Source organism: Eptesicus fuscus, chromosome 1, assembly GCF_027574615.1.
Source record: "Eptesicus fuscus isolate TK198812 chromosome 1, DD_ASM_mEF_20220401, whole genome shotgun sequence".
NCBI classification, from domain to species: Eukaryota; Metazoa; Chordata; class Mammalia; order Chiroptera; family Vespertilionidae; genus Eptesicus; species Eptesicus fuscus.
This window is the reverse complement of record NC_072473.1, coordinates 120,445,094-120,466,751: the sequence shown is the minus strand read 5'-3', so window position 1 is coordinate 120,466,751 and position 21,658 is coordinate 120,445,094. Positions and strand designations below refer to the sequence as shown.

At 38.7% G+C, this 21,658-nt stretch overlaps 2 protein-coding genes across 2 annotated transcripts; both read left to right on the top strand.

The window, feature by feature from the left end:
• Positions 1 to 9,727: 9,727 nt before the first annotated feature.
• LOC103302431 (ATPase inhibitor, mitochondrial-like) lies at positions 9,728 to 9,907 on the top strand. Its single transcript, XM_054718055.1, has one exon. It carries the CDS (start codon positions 9,728 to 9,730, stop codon positions 9,905 to 9,907), a length of 180 nt encoding a protein of 59 aa, XP_054574030.1.
• A 262-nt stretch (positions 9,908 to 10,169) lies between these two features.
• LOC103299293 (cyclin-dependent kinase 2-associated protein 1-like) lies at positions 10,170 to 10,496 on the top strand. The gene has a single exon (XM_054718042.1). It carries the CDS (start codon positions 10,179 to 10,181, stop codon positions 10,494 to 10,496), a length of 318 nt encoding a protein of 105 aa, XP_054574017.1. The 5' UTR covers positions 10,170 to 10,178.
• The last annotated feature ends 11,162 nt before the right edge of the window (positions 10,497 to 21,658 follow it).

The following is a 21,658-nucleotide window of genomic DNA, read 5'->3' as shown; positions in this document are numbered from 1 at the left end:
AAAGATGACATTTCATATATTGATGTGTGGATTGAGGGATTTGAGAGGTTTAGAGGAGAGATTTACTGCCACTCTCCATATTCAGTTCATATTCTGCCTATATGTGATAACAGCTTTGTTGCAGGTCAAATGGTTCCTGAAAATGACAAGTCCATGATAAATTATATTTGCCAAGCTGAATTATGGTGTGTGGACTGGGTTATATGATGGGACTAAGCCTTTGATTGATTTTCCACTACTTACAGTATTTCTCAATGGTTTCTTTTCCATAGAATTTATAAAATGGAGGGATCCCAGATGTTTCACTTTTCCTCTTATTCAATTTTCCATTTTGATTCATAGACACCAATAAAAGGCTCTAGGATGTAAGCTCCAAGGAAAAAAAGAAATTATAAGAAGAAAAGGAAAGAACATAGCTGTAGTTTCAATGAAAACCAAATCCATTTATATTTGTATTATCCATATAACCTTAAAAAGTCAATTTCTGCCCTGGATGGGTATCTCATTTGGTTAGAACACTGTCCTGATACACCAAGGTTGTAGGTTTGATCCCTGGTCAGGTTACATACAAGAATCAACCAATGAATGCATAAATAAGTGGAACTCTCTCTCTCACTCTCTCTCTCTCTCTCTCATCAATAAATTAAAAAAGTCAATTCCTCTGTGACCTAAAATACTACCATATTAAGAAATAACAGCCTGGAAGGAACCAAGATGGTGGCAAAGTTAAACAACTAAACTGCCGCCGCGCACAACAATACAACTAAAAGACAAAGAATCTACCACCCAGAACCATGGGAAAGCTGGCTGAATGGTAGATTTACAACTAAGAAGGAAAAAGAAAGAACAAACGCAGAAGGGCTGAGGTATGGAGACGCGTGAATCGGGCTGGTGGCGGGCGACGGGACGCGTGGCTTTTTTTCCAACCTGAAGGGAGATAAGCTCCCGATCACTCTGAAATCCAGTTTCTGGGGACACGCAGGGGACCCAGACACCTACCTACGGGGAGAAGCTGGACTTTCGGCCATCATGTCAGAAAGTGAGAGTGACTTTCTTGCAGAGGTGCGCCCAGCAATCATTGTTTACGGCACTGGAGCACAGGACGCAGGGACTTGGAAACAGGAAAGGCAGAAAAGGCAGACTAGCAGCCATTGCTGTTTGCCACGCCCTAGCCTAGTGACGCCCTGAGACCCTGCCCCACCCTGAGACCCATCCTGCACATTTTACAAACCCGTCCAGGCTGCAAACAGCAGCTTTTGCATATAAATGGCCTGCCCTGGGGCAGCTTAACCAAATAAAATGCAGCTCCAGTCAGACTGCTCCAAAATCACTCAAGCAAAGAGGAGAAAACTGCAGTTTTTGCTGTAACTCCTGCTGAGTGGCCTCAGACAGTAGCTGACCTGCACCCCATTGGAGATCCAGAAACGAGGGCATCTAGTGGTCGGTGTGAGACAACACCAGATTTCAACCACTCACATAAGGGACACATTCAAGAGGCAGACTCAGTGAGCGCCAAAGCCCTACTGGAACAAGTCCCAGCCCATAAATGTGTCTCCAGCACAGCAATTCTTCCTTTATAGACACAGCGGGTGCTCACAGCCAATTGGCCAGGAGGTCAATTCCTCCCAGTGACACCAACAACAATCAAGACTTAACTACAACAAGGCTGTTCACACAGTCTAAAAAGGGGTGCACCAAGAGAGTCCACCTCAGGTAACTGGGAGGCTGACCCATTGAACCAATAGGACACAATCGGACACAAAGCTACCCTACCAACTCAAGGAAGCAGCAAAAATGAAAATGAGGAGGCAAGGAAACAGATCCCAAACAAAAGAAATGGAGGAGAACAAACGACTGGACATAGAGTTCAAAACCATGGTTATAAGGTTTTTCAAGAATTTCATGGAAAAAGCTGATAAATTTAATGAGACCCTTGAGGATATGAAAAAGGTCCAACTAGAAATGAAACATACACTGACTGAAATAAAAAATATAGAGTCCCAGCAGCAGATTAGAGGAACGCAAGAATCAAGTCAAAGATTTGGAATACAAAGAGGCAAAGGACACGCCTCCAGAAAAGCATGAAGAGAAGAGAATTCAGAAAGTAGAAGATAGTGTAAGAAGCCTCTGGGACAACTTCAAGTGTACCAGCATCCGAATTTTTGGGGTGCCAGAAGAAGAGAGAGAGCAAGATGCTGAAAACCTATTTGAAGAAATAATGACTGAAAACTTCGCCCACCTGGTAAAAGAAATAGACTTACAAGTCCAGGAAGCACACAGAACCCCAAACAAAAGGAATCCAAAGAGGACCACACCAAGACACATCATAATTAAAATGCCAAGGGCAAAAGACAAAGAGAGAATCTTAAAAGCAGCAAGAGAAAAACAGTTAGTTACTTACAAGGGAACACCCATACGATTATCAACTGATTTCTCAACAGAAGCTATGCAGGCCAGACGGGAGTGGCAAGAAATATTCAAAGTGATGAATAGCAAGAACCTATAACCAAGACTACTCTACCCAGCAAAGTTATCATTCAGAATTGAAGGGCAGATAAAGAGCTTCACAGATAAGAAAAAGCTAAAGGAATTCATTACCACCAAACCAGTATTGTATGAAATGCTGAAAGGTATTATTTAAAAGGAGGAAAAAGAAAAAAAAGTAAAGATAAAAATTATGAACAACAAATACATACCTATCAACAAGTGAATCTAAAAGTCAAGTGAATTAAAAATCTGAAGAACAGAATAGACTGATGAACATAATAGAATCAGGGGCATAGAATGGGAGTGGATTGATAATTCTCAGGGGAAGGAGGTGTCTGTGTGGGGGGTACGGGAAGAGACTGGACAATATCATACACCTATGGATAAGGATAGCGAGGGGGGGAGGTAAGGGCAGAAGGAAGGGTGGGAACTGGGAGGAGGGGAGATATGGGGGGTGGGGAAGGAGAAACAATTGTAATAATTTGAACAATAAAGATTTATTTTTAAAAAAAGATATAAAAAATAAATAAAATAAAATACTACCATATTAATGTCTGTGTAGGTAATAAGGATATGTCATCAGTTCAGTTGTTAGTATTAAGCATAATTGATTATTTCTATTTTTCTATTTTGGGTTCTGCCACTCAAAAAGATTATGACAAGATGGAGTAAAAATAGATGGATTGAAATATTAATACAAAAAGGAAAGTTCACAGTTATGAACTTGCTTTTATGCCATCATTTTCCAGGTTTCTGAAGTATATCAACAATAATTTTCTTTACTTTGCAAATGCACTTTTCAACCCTCTTTCATCATATATATGTAACTGTTTCTTCTTATCTTGACCCAAACCATGCAAACAGTTCCCATATTTGGAACTATTTTTGTCTAAACAGAGTTGATAGCCTGGATATGGTGTGGCTTAAGAATAATTTCTCTATAGGGAGTACTGGTGCTTGTTCATCTAGAAAAGGAAATTTTAATATAGGCTTTTATAGTCATAGTAGGAAGATAATGCTTTTAAGTCTTCCTTTTGTCTCTAAAAAGGGGACATGTGTAATGCTTTCAACAATAAAGATTTTTTAAAAACCCAAAACAAAAAATTAAAATAAAATAAATTCTGAAAAAATAATGTAAATGGATCATTTTCCAATTAGCAATATAGAATAGCAGCCTTCTATCCATAATTTAAAATAACACACACATCAATATGACCTCCAAATTATGTGCCATCCAGTTGAGAGAAATAATTTCCAGGAAAGTTACAAAGAGGTGTTTTTAGTCCCTCCTCTTTAGATACTTATAGTAGTCATTTCTTATTTCCTCCCCTGTTTGCATTCCCCTTCCTAACAGGACTTGAATTTCTCAGTCACTTCAATAGAAGATACATAAAATAATGTTCTCTTATACACACTAAATATGAACAAAGAAGCTTATAAACCTAGGAGCTATAGGGAGCCATCTTTAGATTTGGAAAGAGTCAGTTTTAGAATGCAGTTGACATCATGAAAAGAAAAATAGAAAGTAGGATTAAAAGGGATATTCATCACTGACTTGCTAAATCAACCCGTGTTTGAAGCACTAGCTACCTATAGAATTATATATGCCAATAATGTGTCTTTAGTTTTTAAACCAGTGTGATTATTAGCTTTTTCTGACTGACTTTACTTAGCATAAATTCTCAAGGTCCATCCATGTTATAGCAGTGTTTTGTCTTTTCTAATGACTGAGTAGTATCCCATTGTATATATGTATCACCAATGTCACCCCAATAAATTTAATAAAACTATATAAAAAATAAGATAGCATGGGATATTTTAAATCATGAAAAAGTGAGAACTGTGTGTGACTTTGGAAAAGTAAAGGAATCTAGAAAAAAATAAAGAGAATCCATTAAACCTTATTACATGCAATATTCTCCCCTAAGTAGCAAAAATGTTAATTACAATGATTGTTTTATATAAATTCATTAAATAACACCACTTGGTTCTATAGAGAATAATATTTACCTAGTTATTTGGTAATTATGTTTTGTTTTGTTTTCAATTTTAGCATCTATGCAAATATAAAACATATAGCATTTAATTATAGTTGTACAACAGAATGTAAAAACATTACATACAGTTTCAGGTGTACAACTCAACAATAACAAAAAAAACCTAGATATTAAATTAAGCATAAAAATATATCTTGGCCAAAGTAAAAAAAAAAAAATAAATAAATAAATAAATAAATAAATAATATATATATATATATATATATATATATATATATATATATATGACACATTTAAAAATCAAGAAAGAACCCCAACCTATTGTCAAGAGATTAGGCAAGCAATAGAATGTGATTCAGGGATGACACAAAAGTTGGAACTATTACAAGTTACTTTTAAAAACCTATGATTGATAAATGAAGTAGAAATTAAGGCATATAAAACAAAACTGAGGAGTTCATCACTGGTAGAGTTGTCCTAAAAAAACCTAAATGGAGACCTCTAGGCTTATAAGAAAGGACACGAGACAGTAACACAAAGACATTAAAAATAAAGAACAATGGTAACAGTAGCTGTACAGTTAAATATAAAAGCCAGTAATATTACATATTTGGTTGGATGAAGAACTCCACTTAAAAGGCAGAGTTTCACAAAATGGATGAAATGCATGAACCAAACACATGCTGTCTACAGGACACTCAATGTAGACTCACAGACATAAACACAAGTAGATTGAAATTGAAAAGAGAAGGAAAAATATACCATGAAAATAGTAATCAAAAGAGAGATGAGATTGCTTTACTAATGTCAGAAAAACAGATTTTAAGTCAAAACTCTTCTGATAGACAAAAAAGTACATTATATATTGATAAAAGGTTCAATTCACCAAGAAAATATGGCAATTATGAACATATATACACCAAAGAACAAGGTATAAAAATGGCACCAAAAATACTATCAGACTTGAAGGGAGATATATAATTCTAGAATGATAATTGGAAAATGTAATATCCCAGTTTCAATAACTGATAGCAAAAGTACACAGAAATCAATTAGGTTATAAAGAATTTGAAGAACACTACAAGCCAATTAGACCAAATATATACAGCACATTCCACCCAACAACAGTAGAATACACATCTTCTCAAGTGTATATGGAACATTTTTCAGGATGTTTCATAAATACTTGTTAGAACACAAAACAAGTCTTAATAGACTTAAAAAGATTAAAATAATACAGTGTCTTCTCTGACCACCAGGGAATGAAAATAAAATCAATAGCAGAAAGAAAACTGGATATTCACAAATACACTGAGTGGCCAGATTATTATGATCTCTGAACACATAATAATCTGGCCACTCAGTGTGTGTATATATATATATATTTATATATATATATATATATTAGAGGCCCGGTGCATGAATTCGTGCATGGGTGGGGTCCGGCCAGCCTGGCCAGGGGGAGGGGACATGGGCGGTTGGCCGGCCTGCCTGCTGGTCAAACTCCTGGTTGAGGGGACAATTTGCATATTAGCCTTTTATTATATAAGATATACACTGAGTGGCCAGATTATTACGCGTTCAGAGATCATAATAATCTGGCCACTCAGTGTATATGGAAGTTAAACAACACACTCTTTAACAACAAGTGGGTAAAGGATAAATTACAAGTAAAATTAGAAAATACTTTGAGAATTTACAAGTAAAATTAGTATTCTCTAAAAACAAAAACACAGCATATAAAAACCAATGGAATGCAGCAAAAATCAATACTCAGAGGGAAATTTATAGCTTTAAATGCTTACATTAAAAAAGAAAAAAAGATTCCAAATCAATATCCTAACTTTACTTCTTAAGGATCTTTAAAAATAAGAGCAAAATAAATCCAAAGCTAGCAGAGGAATGAAATAGTAAAGATTAGAATGGAGACAAATGATATTGAGAATAGAAAAACAACAATAAAAACAATCAACAAAACCAAAAGTTGATTCTTTAAGCAGAAAAATACAATTGACATATACTTACCTAGAAAATGGAAAACAGAAAATGTGGGAATAAATTAACAAATGAAAGTGAGAATACTACTATTGACCTTACAGAAATGAAAAACAAAATTATAATCCAATATAATAAAAGCCTAGGTGGTGTCATGCCCTCACATGATGTCATTGCAAGATGGCTGCCGTGACATCATCACAAGATGGCCGTCACAAGATGGCCACCCTCATGTCATCACAAGATGGCTAACACAAGATGGCCATCACAAGATGGCCGGCAGAGGAGGGCAGTTGTGGGCGATCAGGCCGGTAGGGGAGGGCAGTTGGGAGCGATCGGGCCAGCAGGGGAGGGCAGTTGGGGGCAACCAGGCTGGTAGGGGAGGGCAGTTGGGGGTGACCAGGCCAGCAGGGGAGGGCAGTTAGGGGTGATCGGGCTGGCAGGGGAGCAGTTAGGCATCAATCAGCCCCTCAGGGGAGTGGTTAGGGGGTGATCAGGCTGGCAGGCAGAAGTGGTTAGGGGCAATCAGGGAGGAAGGCAGGCAGGCGAGTGGTTAGGAGCCAGCAGTCCCAGATTGTGAGAGGGATGTCCAACTGCTGGTTTAGGCCCAATTACACAGTTGGTTATTCCCTGAGGGGTCCAAGATTGGAGAGGGTGCAGGCAGGGCTGAGGGACACCCCTTCCATGCATGAATTTCATGCACCAGGCCTCTAGTAAAGTATAAGAACAATTGTATGTCAAAATTTAGATAATGTAGATGAAATGGAAAAATTCTTAGAACACTCAATTTATCTAAATTAATTCTAGAATGGCCTTTGACCAGATGTACTAGCAAGGCAAACCATGAAGTGGGATTTATTCCAGAAAAGTAAGGGTGTTTCAACATAAGGAAATTAATTAATATAATATGCCAAATAACAGTCTGAAGGAAAATATTATTATCTTACCTGATAAAGCAAAGGAATTTGACTAAATCCAACATTGTTTTATAGTAAAAGCATTTGGAAAAGCAGAACTTTCTCAACATGATAAATGACATTTATGGAAAACCACAGATAACATATTCAGTGGTGAAAGACTGAAAGTTTTCTCCCTAAGATCAGGAACAAGATATGAATGTCCACTTTTACCTCTGCTATATTATCATTGTACTGGAAGTTTTAGGCAGTGCAACTGAAAAAGAAAAAAATATTAATAAAATAAAAGGCTTCCAAAGAGGAAAGGAAGAAGTAAAACTACATTTCCAGATGACATGGTCTGTAATATGGAAAACCCCAAATAATCCACAAAAAAATTACAGGTAATAAATTAATTGCACAAAATTGCAGGTTCCAAAATAAACAACCCGAAAATCAGTTTTGTGTTTATACACTGCCAATGAACAATATTAAAAGGCAATCAAATAATCAATTTAATTTATAAAATAATAAAAAACAATAAAATGCCTGGGAACTAATGTAAACAAGGATATGAAAGACATATGCACTGAAACTACAAAATATGATAAAAAGAAATTAAAGACATGGTTTTACATACAAAGATGTTTATCACAATGGTTTTTAACTATGCAAATATTTTTCTAACTTTTAAATAACAGATTTAAGGAATGTTGAAAGGTATAGAGTAACAATTAAATATTATACACAAATATTCCATGTAGAAACAACCAAAAATTTTAATATTTATGTATTGTTTTTATTTTTATTACTATAAATGTTTTCATCTTACAAAACTAATTATCTCTCTATCCAATCTAATAAAAGAGTAATATGCAAATTGACCATACCCCCACCACACCCACCAGCAACGCCCACCAGCCACTCCCACCAGCCAATCAGGAGCAAATATGTAAATAAACCCAACCAAGATGGCTGCAGCCACAGAGAGCAGGAGGGAGGCTTGGGTTTCCCCAGCAATGGAGGAAGCCAAGCTTTCCGCCTGCCCTTGCCGGCCTAGGCCTCCACTCAATGCTATGAAGTTTCAATTATAGAAGATACATAAATTCCAGATACCAGGGCCTCCGCTTGAGTCACCAGGGGTTGTGGCCAGCCTGAAAACCACCACAGGCCCTTCGCCCAGACCACCCCATACCCCAAGGGAACCCCCACCCTGATCTGGGACACCCTTCTGGGCAAACCAGCTGGCCCCTACCCATGCACCAGGCCTCTATCCTATCTAATAAAAGAGTAATATGCAGATTGACCATCACTCCAACACACAAGATGGTTGCCCCATGTGGTCAAAGATTCTGCTCCCATGTGGACACAAGATGGCCACCACAAGATGGCCAGCAGGGGAGGGCAGTTGGGAGAGACCAGGCCTGTAAGGGAGGACAGTTGGGGGCAATCAAGCCTGCAGGGGAGGTCAGTTAGGGGTGACCAAGCTGGCAGAGGAGGGAAGTTGGGGGTGACCAGGCCTGCAGGGAAGGGCAGTTGGGCAGGACCCAGGCCTGCAGGGGAGGGCAGTTAGGGGTGACCAGGCCTGAAGGGGAGTGCAATCAGGGGCAAACAGGCTGACAGGGGAGCATTTAGGCATCAATCGGGCTGGCAGTGGAGTGGTTAGGGAGTGATCAGGCTGGCAGGCAGAAGCGGTTAGGGGCAATCAGGAAGGCAGCCAGGTGAGCAGTTGGGAGCCAGCAGTCCTGGATTGTGAGAGGAATGTCCAACTGCCCGTTTAGGCCCGATCCACCGGGATCAGGCCTAAACGGGCAGTCGGACATCCCTCAAGGGGTCCCAGATTGGAGAGGGTGCAGGCTGGGCTGAGGGACACCCCCCCTCCATGCACGAATTTCGTGCACCGGGCCTCTAGTGTATATATATATAATAGAGAAATATGCTAATTAGGCTGGGATGCCGAAAAGGGTCACCATGGAACAGGGGGAGGTTGTGCAGGCAGCATTGGGAGCAGGGCAGAACTGGGGTCTGGCTTCCTTAGTAGTCCTGCAGGGTCAATCTCAAGAGGACAAGCAAGGCACCAATGGACCAGCACTGCTGGCACAATCCTAACAGCGCTGCAGGCCTCTTGGAACTCAGCCTCGGGCACTGAGTCTGCTTCCCATCCCTTGGACTGGCTTCCTTGGTAGTCCTGCAGTTTGAATCTTAAGAGGACAGGCCAGGTACCAACGGATCAGTGCTGCCGGCACTTGAATGTGATCAGACAGAAGGAAAAAAGACCTTCAAGGCCTGTCCAAGGTGGGTTTGCATTTAAAAACAATTGGGGTGGTCTGGAGCTGCATGGCACTGACAACCATGGCAGTCTCTGAGTCAGCAGCAGGGCTGCGGCTCGGAGTGTGGGGAGTGAAGGCCATGCAAGCCAGAGGCTTTGGCTGCGAATGGTCAGCTAATTTCAGCTCTGAGGTGGGCATGATCAGGGAAGCCAGTGGGACCTTTGCAAAAAAAGAGAAGGCTGAAGAGGAAGGTTACTTCTGAGAGCAGACTAAAGAACAGATGGCAGCCTTGAAGAAACAACATGAAGAAGAGATCACTCATCATAAAAAGGAGATTGAGCGTCTGCAGAAAGAAATTGAGCAGCACAAGCAGAACATCAAGAAACTGAAAGATCATGATACTGTGGTGGTGTCAGGGTGAGGGACAGCAATATTTGCTGGTGCGGCCTGAGCTGTCAACAACAAAAAGTGCATGGGAGCTCAGCAGGCGCACACCCTGGGGGGCGGGATGTCTTACAAACTTGACTGAGCACATGCCCGCCGCCTCCCTCAATGCAGCTGGGAGCGTCCACCAGCCTTCCACCAGTATGGTGACCTCCTCCCAGTACCGCCAGCTGCTGAGTGACTATGGGTCATCATCTCTAGGCTACACACAGGGAACAGGAAACAGCCAAGGGTCTCAGAGCAAATATGCTGAGCTGCTGGCCATCATCGAAGAGCTGGGGAAGGAGATCCGACCCAAGTACACGGGCAGCAAGAGCGTGATGGAGAGACTGAAACGAGGCATCATCCATGCCAGTGGGCTGGTTCGGGAGTGCTTGGCCGAAATGGAGCTGATCGCCAGGTCCTAGCCTCCGAGTCAGCGCGAAAGGCTTTCCATCTTCTTCCAAGAAGTGACAGCTCATGCCCCCCCCCCCCCCCCCCCCCCTGCTCGTCCCCTTCACATGAAACTTGGTTTCAAAATGGTAACAGCTTGGTTTCTCCTCCCTGTGCCCCTCCCATGGTTCGTCAGGCTCCGAACCTCCCATCGCTGAGATGGAGAAGAGATTTTTGCAGTTATTAGGTTTACATATTAGTTAGGATATACCCAGGGCGTTTTGTGTTGTTTTTTTTTTTTTAAAGCATTGATTTACATGATGCACGTCAGTGACCTATCACAGCAAACCGTAGTTGGCCTCCCAGATACCCGTGTTTCTCTTCTAGATAAATTTCTGTTACTCACATGGTTCTTTATGTTTCTCTTCTGAGCTGATCCAACTCTGAGGGTTTGTTTCAGCAAGTCCTGAGGCAGAGCTTTAGTAGCCAGTGCCGGTTAGCCACACAGTATAAATTCTGCTCAATGTAACTTTTTTTTTTTTCTTAAGCATTTGCATGACTATTAGTACTTTGAAGTCGATCTTTAAAATGCACAAGTTATAAATACAGAAGAAAGAGCAACTTATCGAACCTCGCCTGACAAGAACCCCTCAAATTTCCCCTAAGGATGTACGTAGAGTTCAGTTCCGCCTTTTCCATCAGTGGAAAGAAACATCTGGAAGAAAGTGACTAATAGTGTTTGCATCTTTGTATGTATTTATTACTTGATGTAATAAAGCTTATTTTCATTAACAAAAAAAAAAAAAGAAACTGAAAGATCATGCTGATAATTAAGTGCACACAGTTCCAAGACATAGTTCTGGTAACTAATATCTATCTATGCTGCCAACAGATTATAATAAATTGTGATCAGTGGAAAAATAAAACAACAAGTGGGGTGATGTCGAAATTACCCAAGCACGCCCCCAACCCCTTCACCTGCCCAGACGCCTAGGTCCCTTTACAGCTGGGCTGAGCCCAGTGCTGCCCAGTGGCCTGGACACCAGGCCTGACCGCCTCTCTGGTTTGGCACAAACATCTGAAGTTTGCATTAGTTTTCAACTTAAGAAATTGGAGCGTTCACATAAAATCAGGATTCCCCACTTCACTTTCCAAAGTGGCCGATTGGGTTGCCAACCAAGGATGGTCGGTGTCACTTCAACCCTAAGAGGAACCCCCAGCTTGGGGGTGTGGTGAGGAGGAAGCTATCCTTGCAGACAGCTCAGTTGTGTAAACTCCTGCTGACTGTGGCACAGCCCAACAGTGTGGCTGCTCAACTGCGAGGTAGCACAGCCATGAAACTGCGGCTATTAAACGAGGCCCCTCTCCAGCTTTCAGGTGGCTCCACCTGCTCCAACCCAGTGCACCCCACTCTGCCCCAGTGAGATAGCTTCAGTGTTTCAGCTCCAGCAGACAGAACATGTTCCAGTGGAAAGGGAAAGTGTAGCCCTGGCCGGTGTTGCTCAGTAGATAGAGCCTCAACCTGAAGACTGAAGGGCCTGGAGTTCAATTCCCGGTCAGGGCACATGCCTGGGTTGTGGGCTTGATCCCCAGTGTGGGGCGTGGTGGAGGCAGCCAATCGATGATTCTTTCTCATCATTGATGTTTCTATCTCCCTCCCTCTCTGAAATCAATCTATACTAATAAAAGGGTAATATGCTAATTAGACTGAACAACTTCCAGACAACTTTCTGGGCGTCCTTTTGGACAAAGCCATGGTGGTGGGGCAGAGGCAGAGGTAGTTAGGGGTGATCAGGCTGGCAGGGGAGAGCAGTTAGGGAGATCAGGCCAGCAGGCAGGTGAGCAGTTAGGAGCCAGGAGTCCCAGATTGCAAGAGGGATGTTCCCCAAGGAGTCCCTGATTGGAGAGGGTGAAGGCTGGGCTGAGAGAACCCTCCCCATGCACAAATTTTGTGCACCAGGCCACTAGTATATATATAATATCTTAAAGTTTGCTTTGTACAAATAACATTATTAGCATCTCCCCATTACATTACATAGACAAACATTAAAACTATGTTTTGAAGACTCTTACTGCATTCTATAACTTTATCACACATTCTGTTAGTGTTAGGCATTTTATTAGGCAGCGAATACCTTATACATGCATATATGTCCAAATCTCTGATTATTATATTAAGGTATATTCTTAAAGGAGAAATTATTATATAAAAAGTGTGCTCTTTGCCCTAGCCAGTTTTGCTCAGTGCTTAGAGTGTTGGCCCATGGACTGAAGGCTCATGCACCTTGGTTGCAGGCTTGATCCCTGGCCTCAGTGGGGACCCATGAGGAAGGCAACCAATCAATGTGTCTTACATCAATGTTTCTCTCTGTCTCTCTCCATCCCTTCCACTCTCTTAAAAATTAATGGTAAAAATATACTAGGGTGGGAGTTAATAATAAAACAAAAATACAATAACATTGGGCATTAGGATTTCAACATATGAATTTTTGGGAGGACACAAGTGATCAGAACATAGCAATACAGACAACTTGCATTATCTAAATATCAAAAGTAGAAAGAAATATGCCAAAATATAAAAAATTATTACATGTTATATATGGTTGGATTATGTGTTTTTCTTTGTGTTTTTTCTACATATTACAAGGTGCGTATAATAGTATGCATTACTTAATACATTTTTAGTTATGAAAAATCAATTTTCTAATAACAGCTCAAAAGAAATCGAACTGTGAAGGGACTCAGGTGAAAAATATTTCTTGGAGTTTTAATTGACACAAGATGAATATAAAAGAATTATCAATGTGAACTAGTTATCCAGGCATCTGCATTACCAAAAATATAGTGTCCCATTCATGGATAACAATAGTTCAACACATTTTTGTAATGGCTAGTCAACAAAGATTATATTGCTTTTGGTTCTGGGTATTTTAAAGAATATTGACAAACTAGAAGGCATTCAGGAAAGGTTTACCAGAGTAGTTAAGATTCAATTTATGTATGTACTTATGTATGTATGTATGTACGTATATAAAATGGTTAAAAGGACCAAGGATGGCAATCAAGACAAGACTAAAAGGGAAATTCATTTTAAAATATTTGAATACTGTCTTAGGGAAGAGGCTGTTTTCTGCCACCCCAAAACAAGGCAAAATAAAATTAAAAAGACAGAACTAAAAACAAAGTTAAACAAATTTCACTACAGTAGTTTCAGACATAAACTAGTTGGTCAACTGTCAGGATCACTATAGAAAGATTCCTGCTTTAAGTGGCAAGGTAGATTGGATGACCCAAAATGTTTATTTCAACCTTGAGATTCTCTGACTCTAAGATGATCTGATCACCTTTATTTAGCAACACGTACTTTTCTATATCATTTATTATCATTCAAAACATGACAAATTATTTGACTTACTTATTCACATGATATTTAAATCTGTTATTAGGCTAAAATTGTAAAGTCCATATGATGAAAAATGTGTATACTGATACTACTTAAGAGTTTTCAATAAAGCAAAAAATTAAGTTTAAAATGTTTCTAATTTGATTTAAAAAGCTCTAGAGAATCATTAAGATAATGGTACTTCAACTAGCATAATAGATATTTATTATGATACTGTTCACATGATGCTGATAATGCTCTATGCATGACAGAAAATATGAATTTATAGACAAAACTCTTGGTAAAGTAACATCACCATGGTATCAAAGACCATGATTACTCTCATAATTCATAGAGAGAAAATATCATTGTGATTTAAGAATTAAATGTCAGTCAAACCTTTTTTATTATGATGAAAGATGTGTAATTATACTCTTTGAAAGGCATTCAATTTAATGACATTAGAGAATATAAAGCAAAACAATGGTTCTACCAATGAGAACTTGAGTTATTTATCAAATTGACATAAAACTTATATGCCCAGATCAGAACTGTGTCTGTTTTGTCAATGTGTAGCCCAGACGACAGGTTCATTTTAGTCATTTCAAAGCATATTGAACTATTTGTGAGCATTACTGAATAGTATTAGATATAGGGATAATCACAGAATGGTTAGATATAGCCAGGTCAACCATTGTGAAAATAGAAATTCTTATGTCCAAAGCTAAGCTGGACAAATTAATTCATTCATTAATCATTAACTATATCCTTAGTATTTGTTATCTAGACCTAAAGATGGTACAAATATGCTATCTTTGTTATTAAATACTTTACAGTTTAGTCAACACATTACAAAATTATGTACAAATAAATAATCCAGGGTACCAGGTTATAAAAATCACAAAAGAGGGGGAAATTAAATTGTTTTGGAATTTTAGAGGAAGGAAATATTGCTTTTGGATAGAAAGAATGTGAAGGAAATGGTATTTGAGTTAAGCCTAAAAAAGATATTTAGGATTTAGACTTATAGAGATAGGAAGACAAGAAAGGAAGATATTCTAGGAGAGACACTATGGCACGCGCGCGCGCGCACACACACACACACACACACATACACACATACACACATACACACACACCTGCTGAGAACTAGAAAGCATATTTAGTAACCATGAGTAGTGCTGCATGGCTAAAATGAATGACAGGAAGGAGTATATTGGCAGATAAGACTGGAATGATAAATTAGAAGCCAACTCAGAATGGGGGGAGGTGCCAAGAATGCATTGCTAAACAAATTGAAAATTGTTTAGTACTGAAGAATTGGACAATTAGTGATAATAGACTGCTTCACCTCCCAGAAATGACTTCACTGAATGTCTGACAGGAAGGGTAGATGGACAAATGTTCTTCTTTCATAGGCTACCAAGCACGTCTTATTGGCCGCAGTTCTTATCCAAGTATAGAGTTGATTTTTTTATGGAGCTCAGTGATTAACCCGAGTGTACCTAAAGCTCTATGCTGAGGAAATATCTAGTTTGCTTCTTTCTCTCCAGACCTTAGCACTTTTACTTGGCATGCCACGTGCAATGATTATTGACTGGAATAGTATGTGTGAGCTCAGGAAAAGGAAAATGACATGAACATCAGATTAAGTATGATTGACAAAAAGGGAAATCTTCAGCCAAACAAACTAATTTACAGTATGGCTTTGAATAATGTGCTTTGTCATATCATCCATATTTGTTCCCTTTAATGAATATAGGTAGCTGACAGCTGCCTATATTTTGATCCAAGGATGAAAATAAGACTGAAATCTAACTTTACTTCAGTTATTTTATAGGTAGTCAATTTCTGCTTCAACCAAGTCTGCATTTGACATGTTGATAAGACTCCTCACCAGAGATGTTGGAATTGAATTAATAGTATATAGAAAGGTTATGACACACCATTCACAGAGATAGCATAGGCAATAAATAATGGTAATAAAATTGCAAAGCAAGAAGCAGGCTGATTACCTTTGACAAATACATATTGAGCACTTAGCTTCTTGCCTCACTTAGATTGTGGGGTACAATAATTAAACGGATCTTGATAAAGTGACCATAATTGTTTTGTTGAAATCAGAACACTTTTGAGAAAAAAAATGGCATGATTATTAAATTGTAATGCAAAAACAAGTGGTAAACAAGGGTTGTCCTGAGAAAACTTAAATGTATTGTGATTCTAGATGTTTTAAATATGGTCTGTAGTTTGATGGAGTTGGCATGTCAAAACTCTCAGTGTACAAAATGGTATATGACCAAGTACAAGATGATGTGAGTTACTTTTTTAGAGAGAGAGGAAGAGAGAGAGAGAGAGAGAGAGAGAGAGAGAGAGAGAGAGAGAGAGAGAGAGACACCAATGTGAGAGCTCAACATCAATCAGCTGTCTCCTGCATGACCCCCAATGGGGATTGAGCCTGCAACCCAGACATGTGCCTTGACCTGGAATCGATTCAGCAATTTTTCAGGGCACAAGACAATGCCCAAGCAACTGAGCCACACTGGCCAAGGCAAGATGAGTTGGGAAAAAAAAGACAAGAAAGAAAGAATTCTGAGAATGAACTACAATATTTGAGAATGTAAGATTGAAATTTGAACAGATGAGAAATTTTTGACTAGGCATAGACATGAAGGAAAAGGAGAGGGAGAAGTTGAAAGAAGACTTTAATTAAAAGTGGGAAGGTAGAAGTGAGTTGGATATGAGAGGGAGCCTGAGGAAGTATGCCTGACAACAGTTTATGCTTATTTTAGTGAAAAGAATATCTGAATAGAATTTTTAAAGGATGACTCCATTGACTTCCATTGGCTCTTTTTAAAATGCATTCTTAAATGGTAACACTACTTACTTCTCCTTGTAAGAAGTGATTTTCCTCTTTAGAAAACCAATTCCAATTATGGATTTCATGCATGTCAGACTCAATAGGCAGGGATATGATTACATCAGAAAGTGGTATGCTGTGTGTGTACTTTAAAATACTAGGAGAATAATAGTTTGCAATCTTTATGTAAATCAGTAAGTTTTTTTGCCTCTATCCCTCCCTCCCAGCATAACAGGAAAAGTGCAAGCCTCATCCCTTTGGAAAGTAAAGGGCTGATGGAATATTAATAAAGATTACTAACAAAGTAAGTACTATGACTCAGGTTGTAAAAAGCTGTGGGATCTAGATGGTGAACAAATTTATTCAGCAATAGGGCAAGTTATTCAGATGTTATAAAGCAGATGGTATCACCTCTATAAACTGCAGGGAGCCTTTGGGAATCAGGATTCATAGAGTGGGGGGATGGGGGCATTTGAAAGAAGGGAGTTAATTTATTAGGGTTCAATTGTACTTTAAAGGAAGGGGAATTTCAATGAAAAGCTCATAGCATATTCACACAGTAGCATGGAGGCCTCCATTTCCTCCTTAAAATGGTCACATTTCCTTCAGTCTTGCCTTTATGACCATCAAAGGAAATGATTTAAGCCATACATGTTCCTCAATACAAAGCTGTAGTGCTGAGGCTTTCAGATCACATGCACACATGACTGGCTAATGTGGATTTTATTTTTAAAAGCAAATAGTAAGACTTGGACATTTCCAGCAATAGGTGAAATAAGGTCATTCAGAGACAACTTTACCATTTTTTGGATTTCTGTTTTAGACTGTCTTAGCTTTATTGCTATAACAAAATATCATTACTAGGTGGCTTAAACAACCGACATTTATTTTCTCACAGTTCTGGAAGTTTGAGATCAGGGCGCCAACATGGTTAGGCTCTGGTAGAGTCTTCTTCCTGACATGCAGACAGCCACCTTCTCACTGTGTGGTCACATGGCCTTTTCTTGGTATGTACACGTGGAAAGAGGGAGCTCTGGTGTCTCTTCCTCTTCTTATTAGGAACTGATCCACATTATGGGGGCTCCACCCTCATGACCTCATCTAATCATTTCACAAATGCCCACTTCAAAAATACCATCGCATTGGGGGTTAGGGCTTTGACATATAAATTTGGGGGGCACACAAACATTCAGACCATAAGCAAGAATTAGCTGGCAGCAGACTCTTGGTGAAAGGTCAGAAGGGAACCATTGATTCTTAAAAGTAGAATCAACACATGTCTTACCCTCCCCAACCTTATCCAAAGTCAAGGATCATTTTCCTCTGCCGAGACAGAGAGAGACTGAGATTTGGGCCAAAGGAAGGGAGAGAAAGAGAGAGAAAGAGGTTAAGCACTAGTTCTAGCAGGATAGCTATCATATTCAACTAGCTGAGATTTAACACAGATGTCCAAAGCAGCCACTGCAAATCGTGTCTGGCAATCGCTCAAGTTTTGCAAGGATGGCTTAGGGGTGACAGATTACTACATATGCATCTGTAGTATCTTAGTCCTTCCAGGCTGCTATAACAGAACACCATAGACTGGGTGGCTTATAACAACAGAAATTTATTCTCACAGTTCTGGAGGTTGTGAAGTCCAAGATCAAGGCATTAGCAAATTCAATGTCGAGTTAGAACCTTCTTCTTGGTTCATAGATGGTCATCTCCTTACTGTGTACTCACATGATAGAAGGAATGGGAGAGATCTCTGGGGTCTCTTATATAAGGGCACTAATCCCATTCATGAATGCTCAACTCTCATGATCTAATCACCACACAAAGGCCCCACCTCCTAATACTATCACATTGGGGAATAGGATTCAACATGCACATTTTAAAGGAGCGCAAATATTCTGTCTATATCATATGGTATTCAAGTTGTGCTGTTACCTTCTTCCTTCACCTCTAGGAAGATACTCTAATTATCATTGTTCCAATTCCACCACATGATAAATAGGCCATATGCCAAAGGAGAGATTATTTATATGATTAAATTTCAACATTATTGGAAAGATAAAATGGGACTGCAAACATTAATTAGGAGATATACCTATTTCTATAGGTGAGGAATTTGAGGCTCAGTGCAGCCTTCAGTAACTTATTAAAGGTCAAGAGATGAGTTTTCAAGGAAACAAATAATAATTTAGGCTTCCTAAATCATAGCTGAGTTTCTTTCTTCAAAAACCTGACAGCTTAAAACACTCCTTGGGCCACCTTTGATAGGTATTCTCCTATAGGCTGGAAAGGTAACTAAGATAACTTTTATAAAGGAAATGGAATTAAAGAAAGATAAAACCAGTGCTATTTCCCAGAGATTTGTAGTTCAGTTATATCTGTCACAGTGAATAACTAACGGAACAAGAGAGTCCAGAGGGTAGAGTGAGGACATTTGCCTTTCCAATTTCAAAGGCAAAAGAGAAGTTTCATTCTTATTTTAAAGGCAGTTAGAGGATTGTTATGATACTGTTGCACAGTAGCAGTAGAACAAGAAAGCCAAAAGAATAGGCATTCTTTATGACTTTGAGGATGTAATAAAGAGGGTTGCCAGGAGTGTCAAGGTACAAGTATGTACTATTTATTATAAAACAATTAATTGCTATCTGTAAATATATTAAATAAATATGTTTAAAATATTATTGCCTTTACATAACACCATGAGCCTTCCAGGTTATTCTTCATTAAGTTAAATTATTGCCTTGGGTTGGGACCCTGCTGGGTTATGCAGTTCATATACATTGGCAAAATTCAATTACTGTTTTTCTTTTATTAACAAACACTAAAGACTAAAGAACTGCCCTAGCCGGTTTGGCTCAATGGATAGAGCGTCGGCCTGCTGACTGAAGGGTCCCAGGTTCGATTCTGGTCAAGGGCATGTACCTTGGTTGTGGGCACATTCTAGTGACTCTATTTAATGTCATTACTGTACCCTGTTGATGATGACCCCATGCAAGTCTGCCCTGAGTATGTAGAAAAATGTGAGCAATAATTTGTTTTATGGCCATGTTAAATTTATCATTCAGAATGATGTAGTATAAGCATAGAAATACATTTTCCAATAATGTCTCCTTTTGAACTCTTCAGGCCATAATCAGTAACAAATAAAATCCATCAGAAAGTCCTGAAAGTTCTTCCTCCAAAACATATTCAAAATCTGACCACTCCTCTCTTTCTCAACGTCTACAATCATAATCCAAACCACCATCACTTCTCACTTAGGACACTGGCACTCAATATCCCATAATGGGTTTCCCCAATTCTGCTCCAGTTTCTTTATATTCTTTCTTAAACAACAGTCAAATATTCTTGAAACATATGAAGCCACACCCTTACTTAAAACTGTTTAATGGCTTCTTATCAAAATTTTAATAAAATTCAAATTCTTAATAATGTACAAATAAGTACCTTGTGATATATGCTCTTGCCTACCTCTCTGAATTTGTTGCCCACCCCACCCCACCGCATACTATGTTACATGCATATTTCTTATACATGCCACTACAGGGCCTTTACTTCCTGTTTCATCTTTTCTACTCCACAAATCAAACTCTCTTATATTCCTTTTTGTTTTCTTCATAGAACTTATCACTTATTGAAATTATATTGATTATTATATGGTTTACTGTTTATTTCCTTTCTTTTCCACTAGATGTAAGGTCCATGATAGCAGGAATGTTATTTATCATGCCCACTCTGTATTCCCTGTGAATAGTGGTAAATTTAGGATTAGGATCTAGATCCAAAGACACAGTATAATTCTTCCTTTAAAAGGCTTAAATTCCAATTAGAATGAAATGAAACACATTAAGAATAATGAAAAAAGAATAATGCAGTACAGTCTGCAGTTAGGTATTCATTGTTTGAAATGAACTGAAAGTGACAAAAGATGTCAGAGAAGACTACGATTAGTATAGCCAGGAGTCCTCAGTGTAAATAATACAGAGAAGGTGGATTAAATGCCTTCATTGCAGAGAGCCACGACAAATATAGAAGTTAAAAGTGAAATACACGTGTGTGGAATCATTATTTTGTATCTGGACAAAATTTACTCTGTGACAATAAATTCAAACCTCACTAATTTTTATTCTTGCCATATAATACTTCTAGTCTGTTCTGTTTTATGCTTTTAGAAAAAAAATCACAACTCAATTACTTACATTCTGAGATATATTAATTTGCACAAAGGAACACTTCAAAAATAGATTTTTTTCTTCCCACTAGATTCCCAGATTTGATTGTGAACTAGAAAAGAACCCTGGATAAGTTCAGTCCCCAATATATTGCAATTAAAAGTGATTTAAGTATATTCAAGTTTGCGAGAAAGGGCTATGAAAATTTCAGGGAGAAAATGATGTTGTCATTAATATGCAAACCAGTTCTGTGGTTTGCACCAGTCTGTGCAAAAGACATATGGTGTAAATGCATAGGGAATGAGTTATCAGTTGGATTGTGTGGGCTGTTTACAGCAGGAAATATAGTTGTAAAGAGCTAAGAGAACTTTTTATAAATCTGATCAGGCAAGAAAGACCATAGAAATAATATAATAAACTGTTCTGGGTTATATTCAGCCAGAAACAAAGAACGAAGACAAGGGCAGAAAACATGAGAGAGGAAGTAAAAAAACATTCCTAGACTCAGACTCAGACTGACAGAGGCAATGGCATATTGAGAGACTATATACTTGCATTAAGAAAGTTGAGTATTATAAGATTTTTCTTGTGATTTGATCCAAAGTATATCAAAGTTTCTGATAAGGTATTTATGCTGTACTGTACATTCACATGAATTAGTTGTGCTGAAAATTTCTAATATTAGGTGGTAGGAACAATCCATTAACTTGTGATTCTGAAACAAGGAAGGGAATCTGTGTTCAAAGCCTTCAGGCTGTGAGATGAAGTGTAACATCTCACCAGAAAAAG

What these genes read in the sequence shown, in the direction of transcription:
- LOC103302431 (XM_054718055.1), top strand. Translation starts at nt 9,728, where the DNA reads ATGGCAGTCTCTGAGTCAGCAGCAGGGCTGCGGCTCGGAGTGTGGGGA.
- LOC103299293 (XM_054718042.1), top strand. Translation starts at nt 10,179, where the DNA reads ATGCCCGCCGCCTCCCTCAATGCAGCTGGGAGCGTCCACCAGCCTTCC.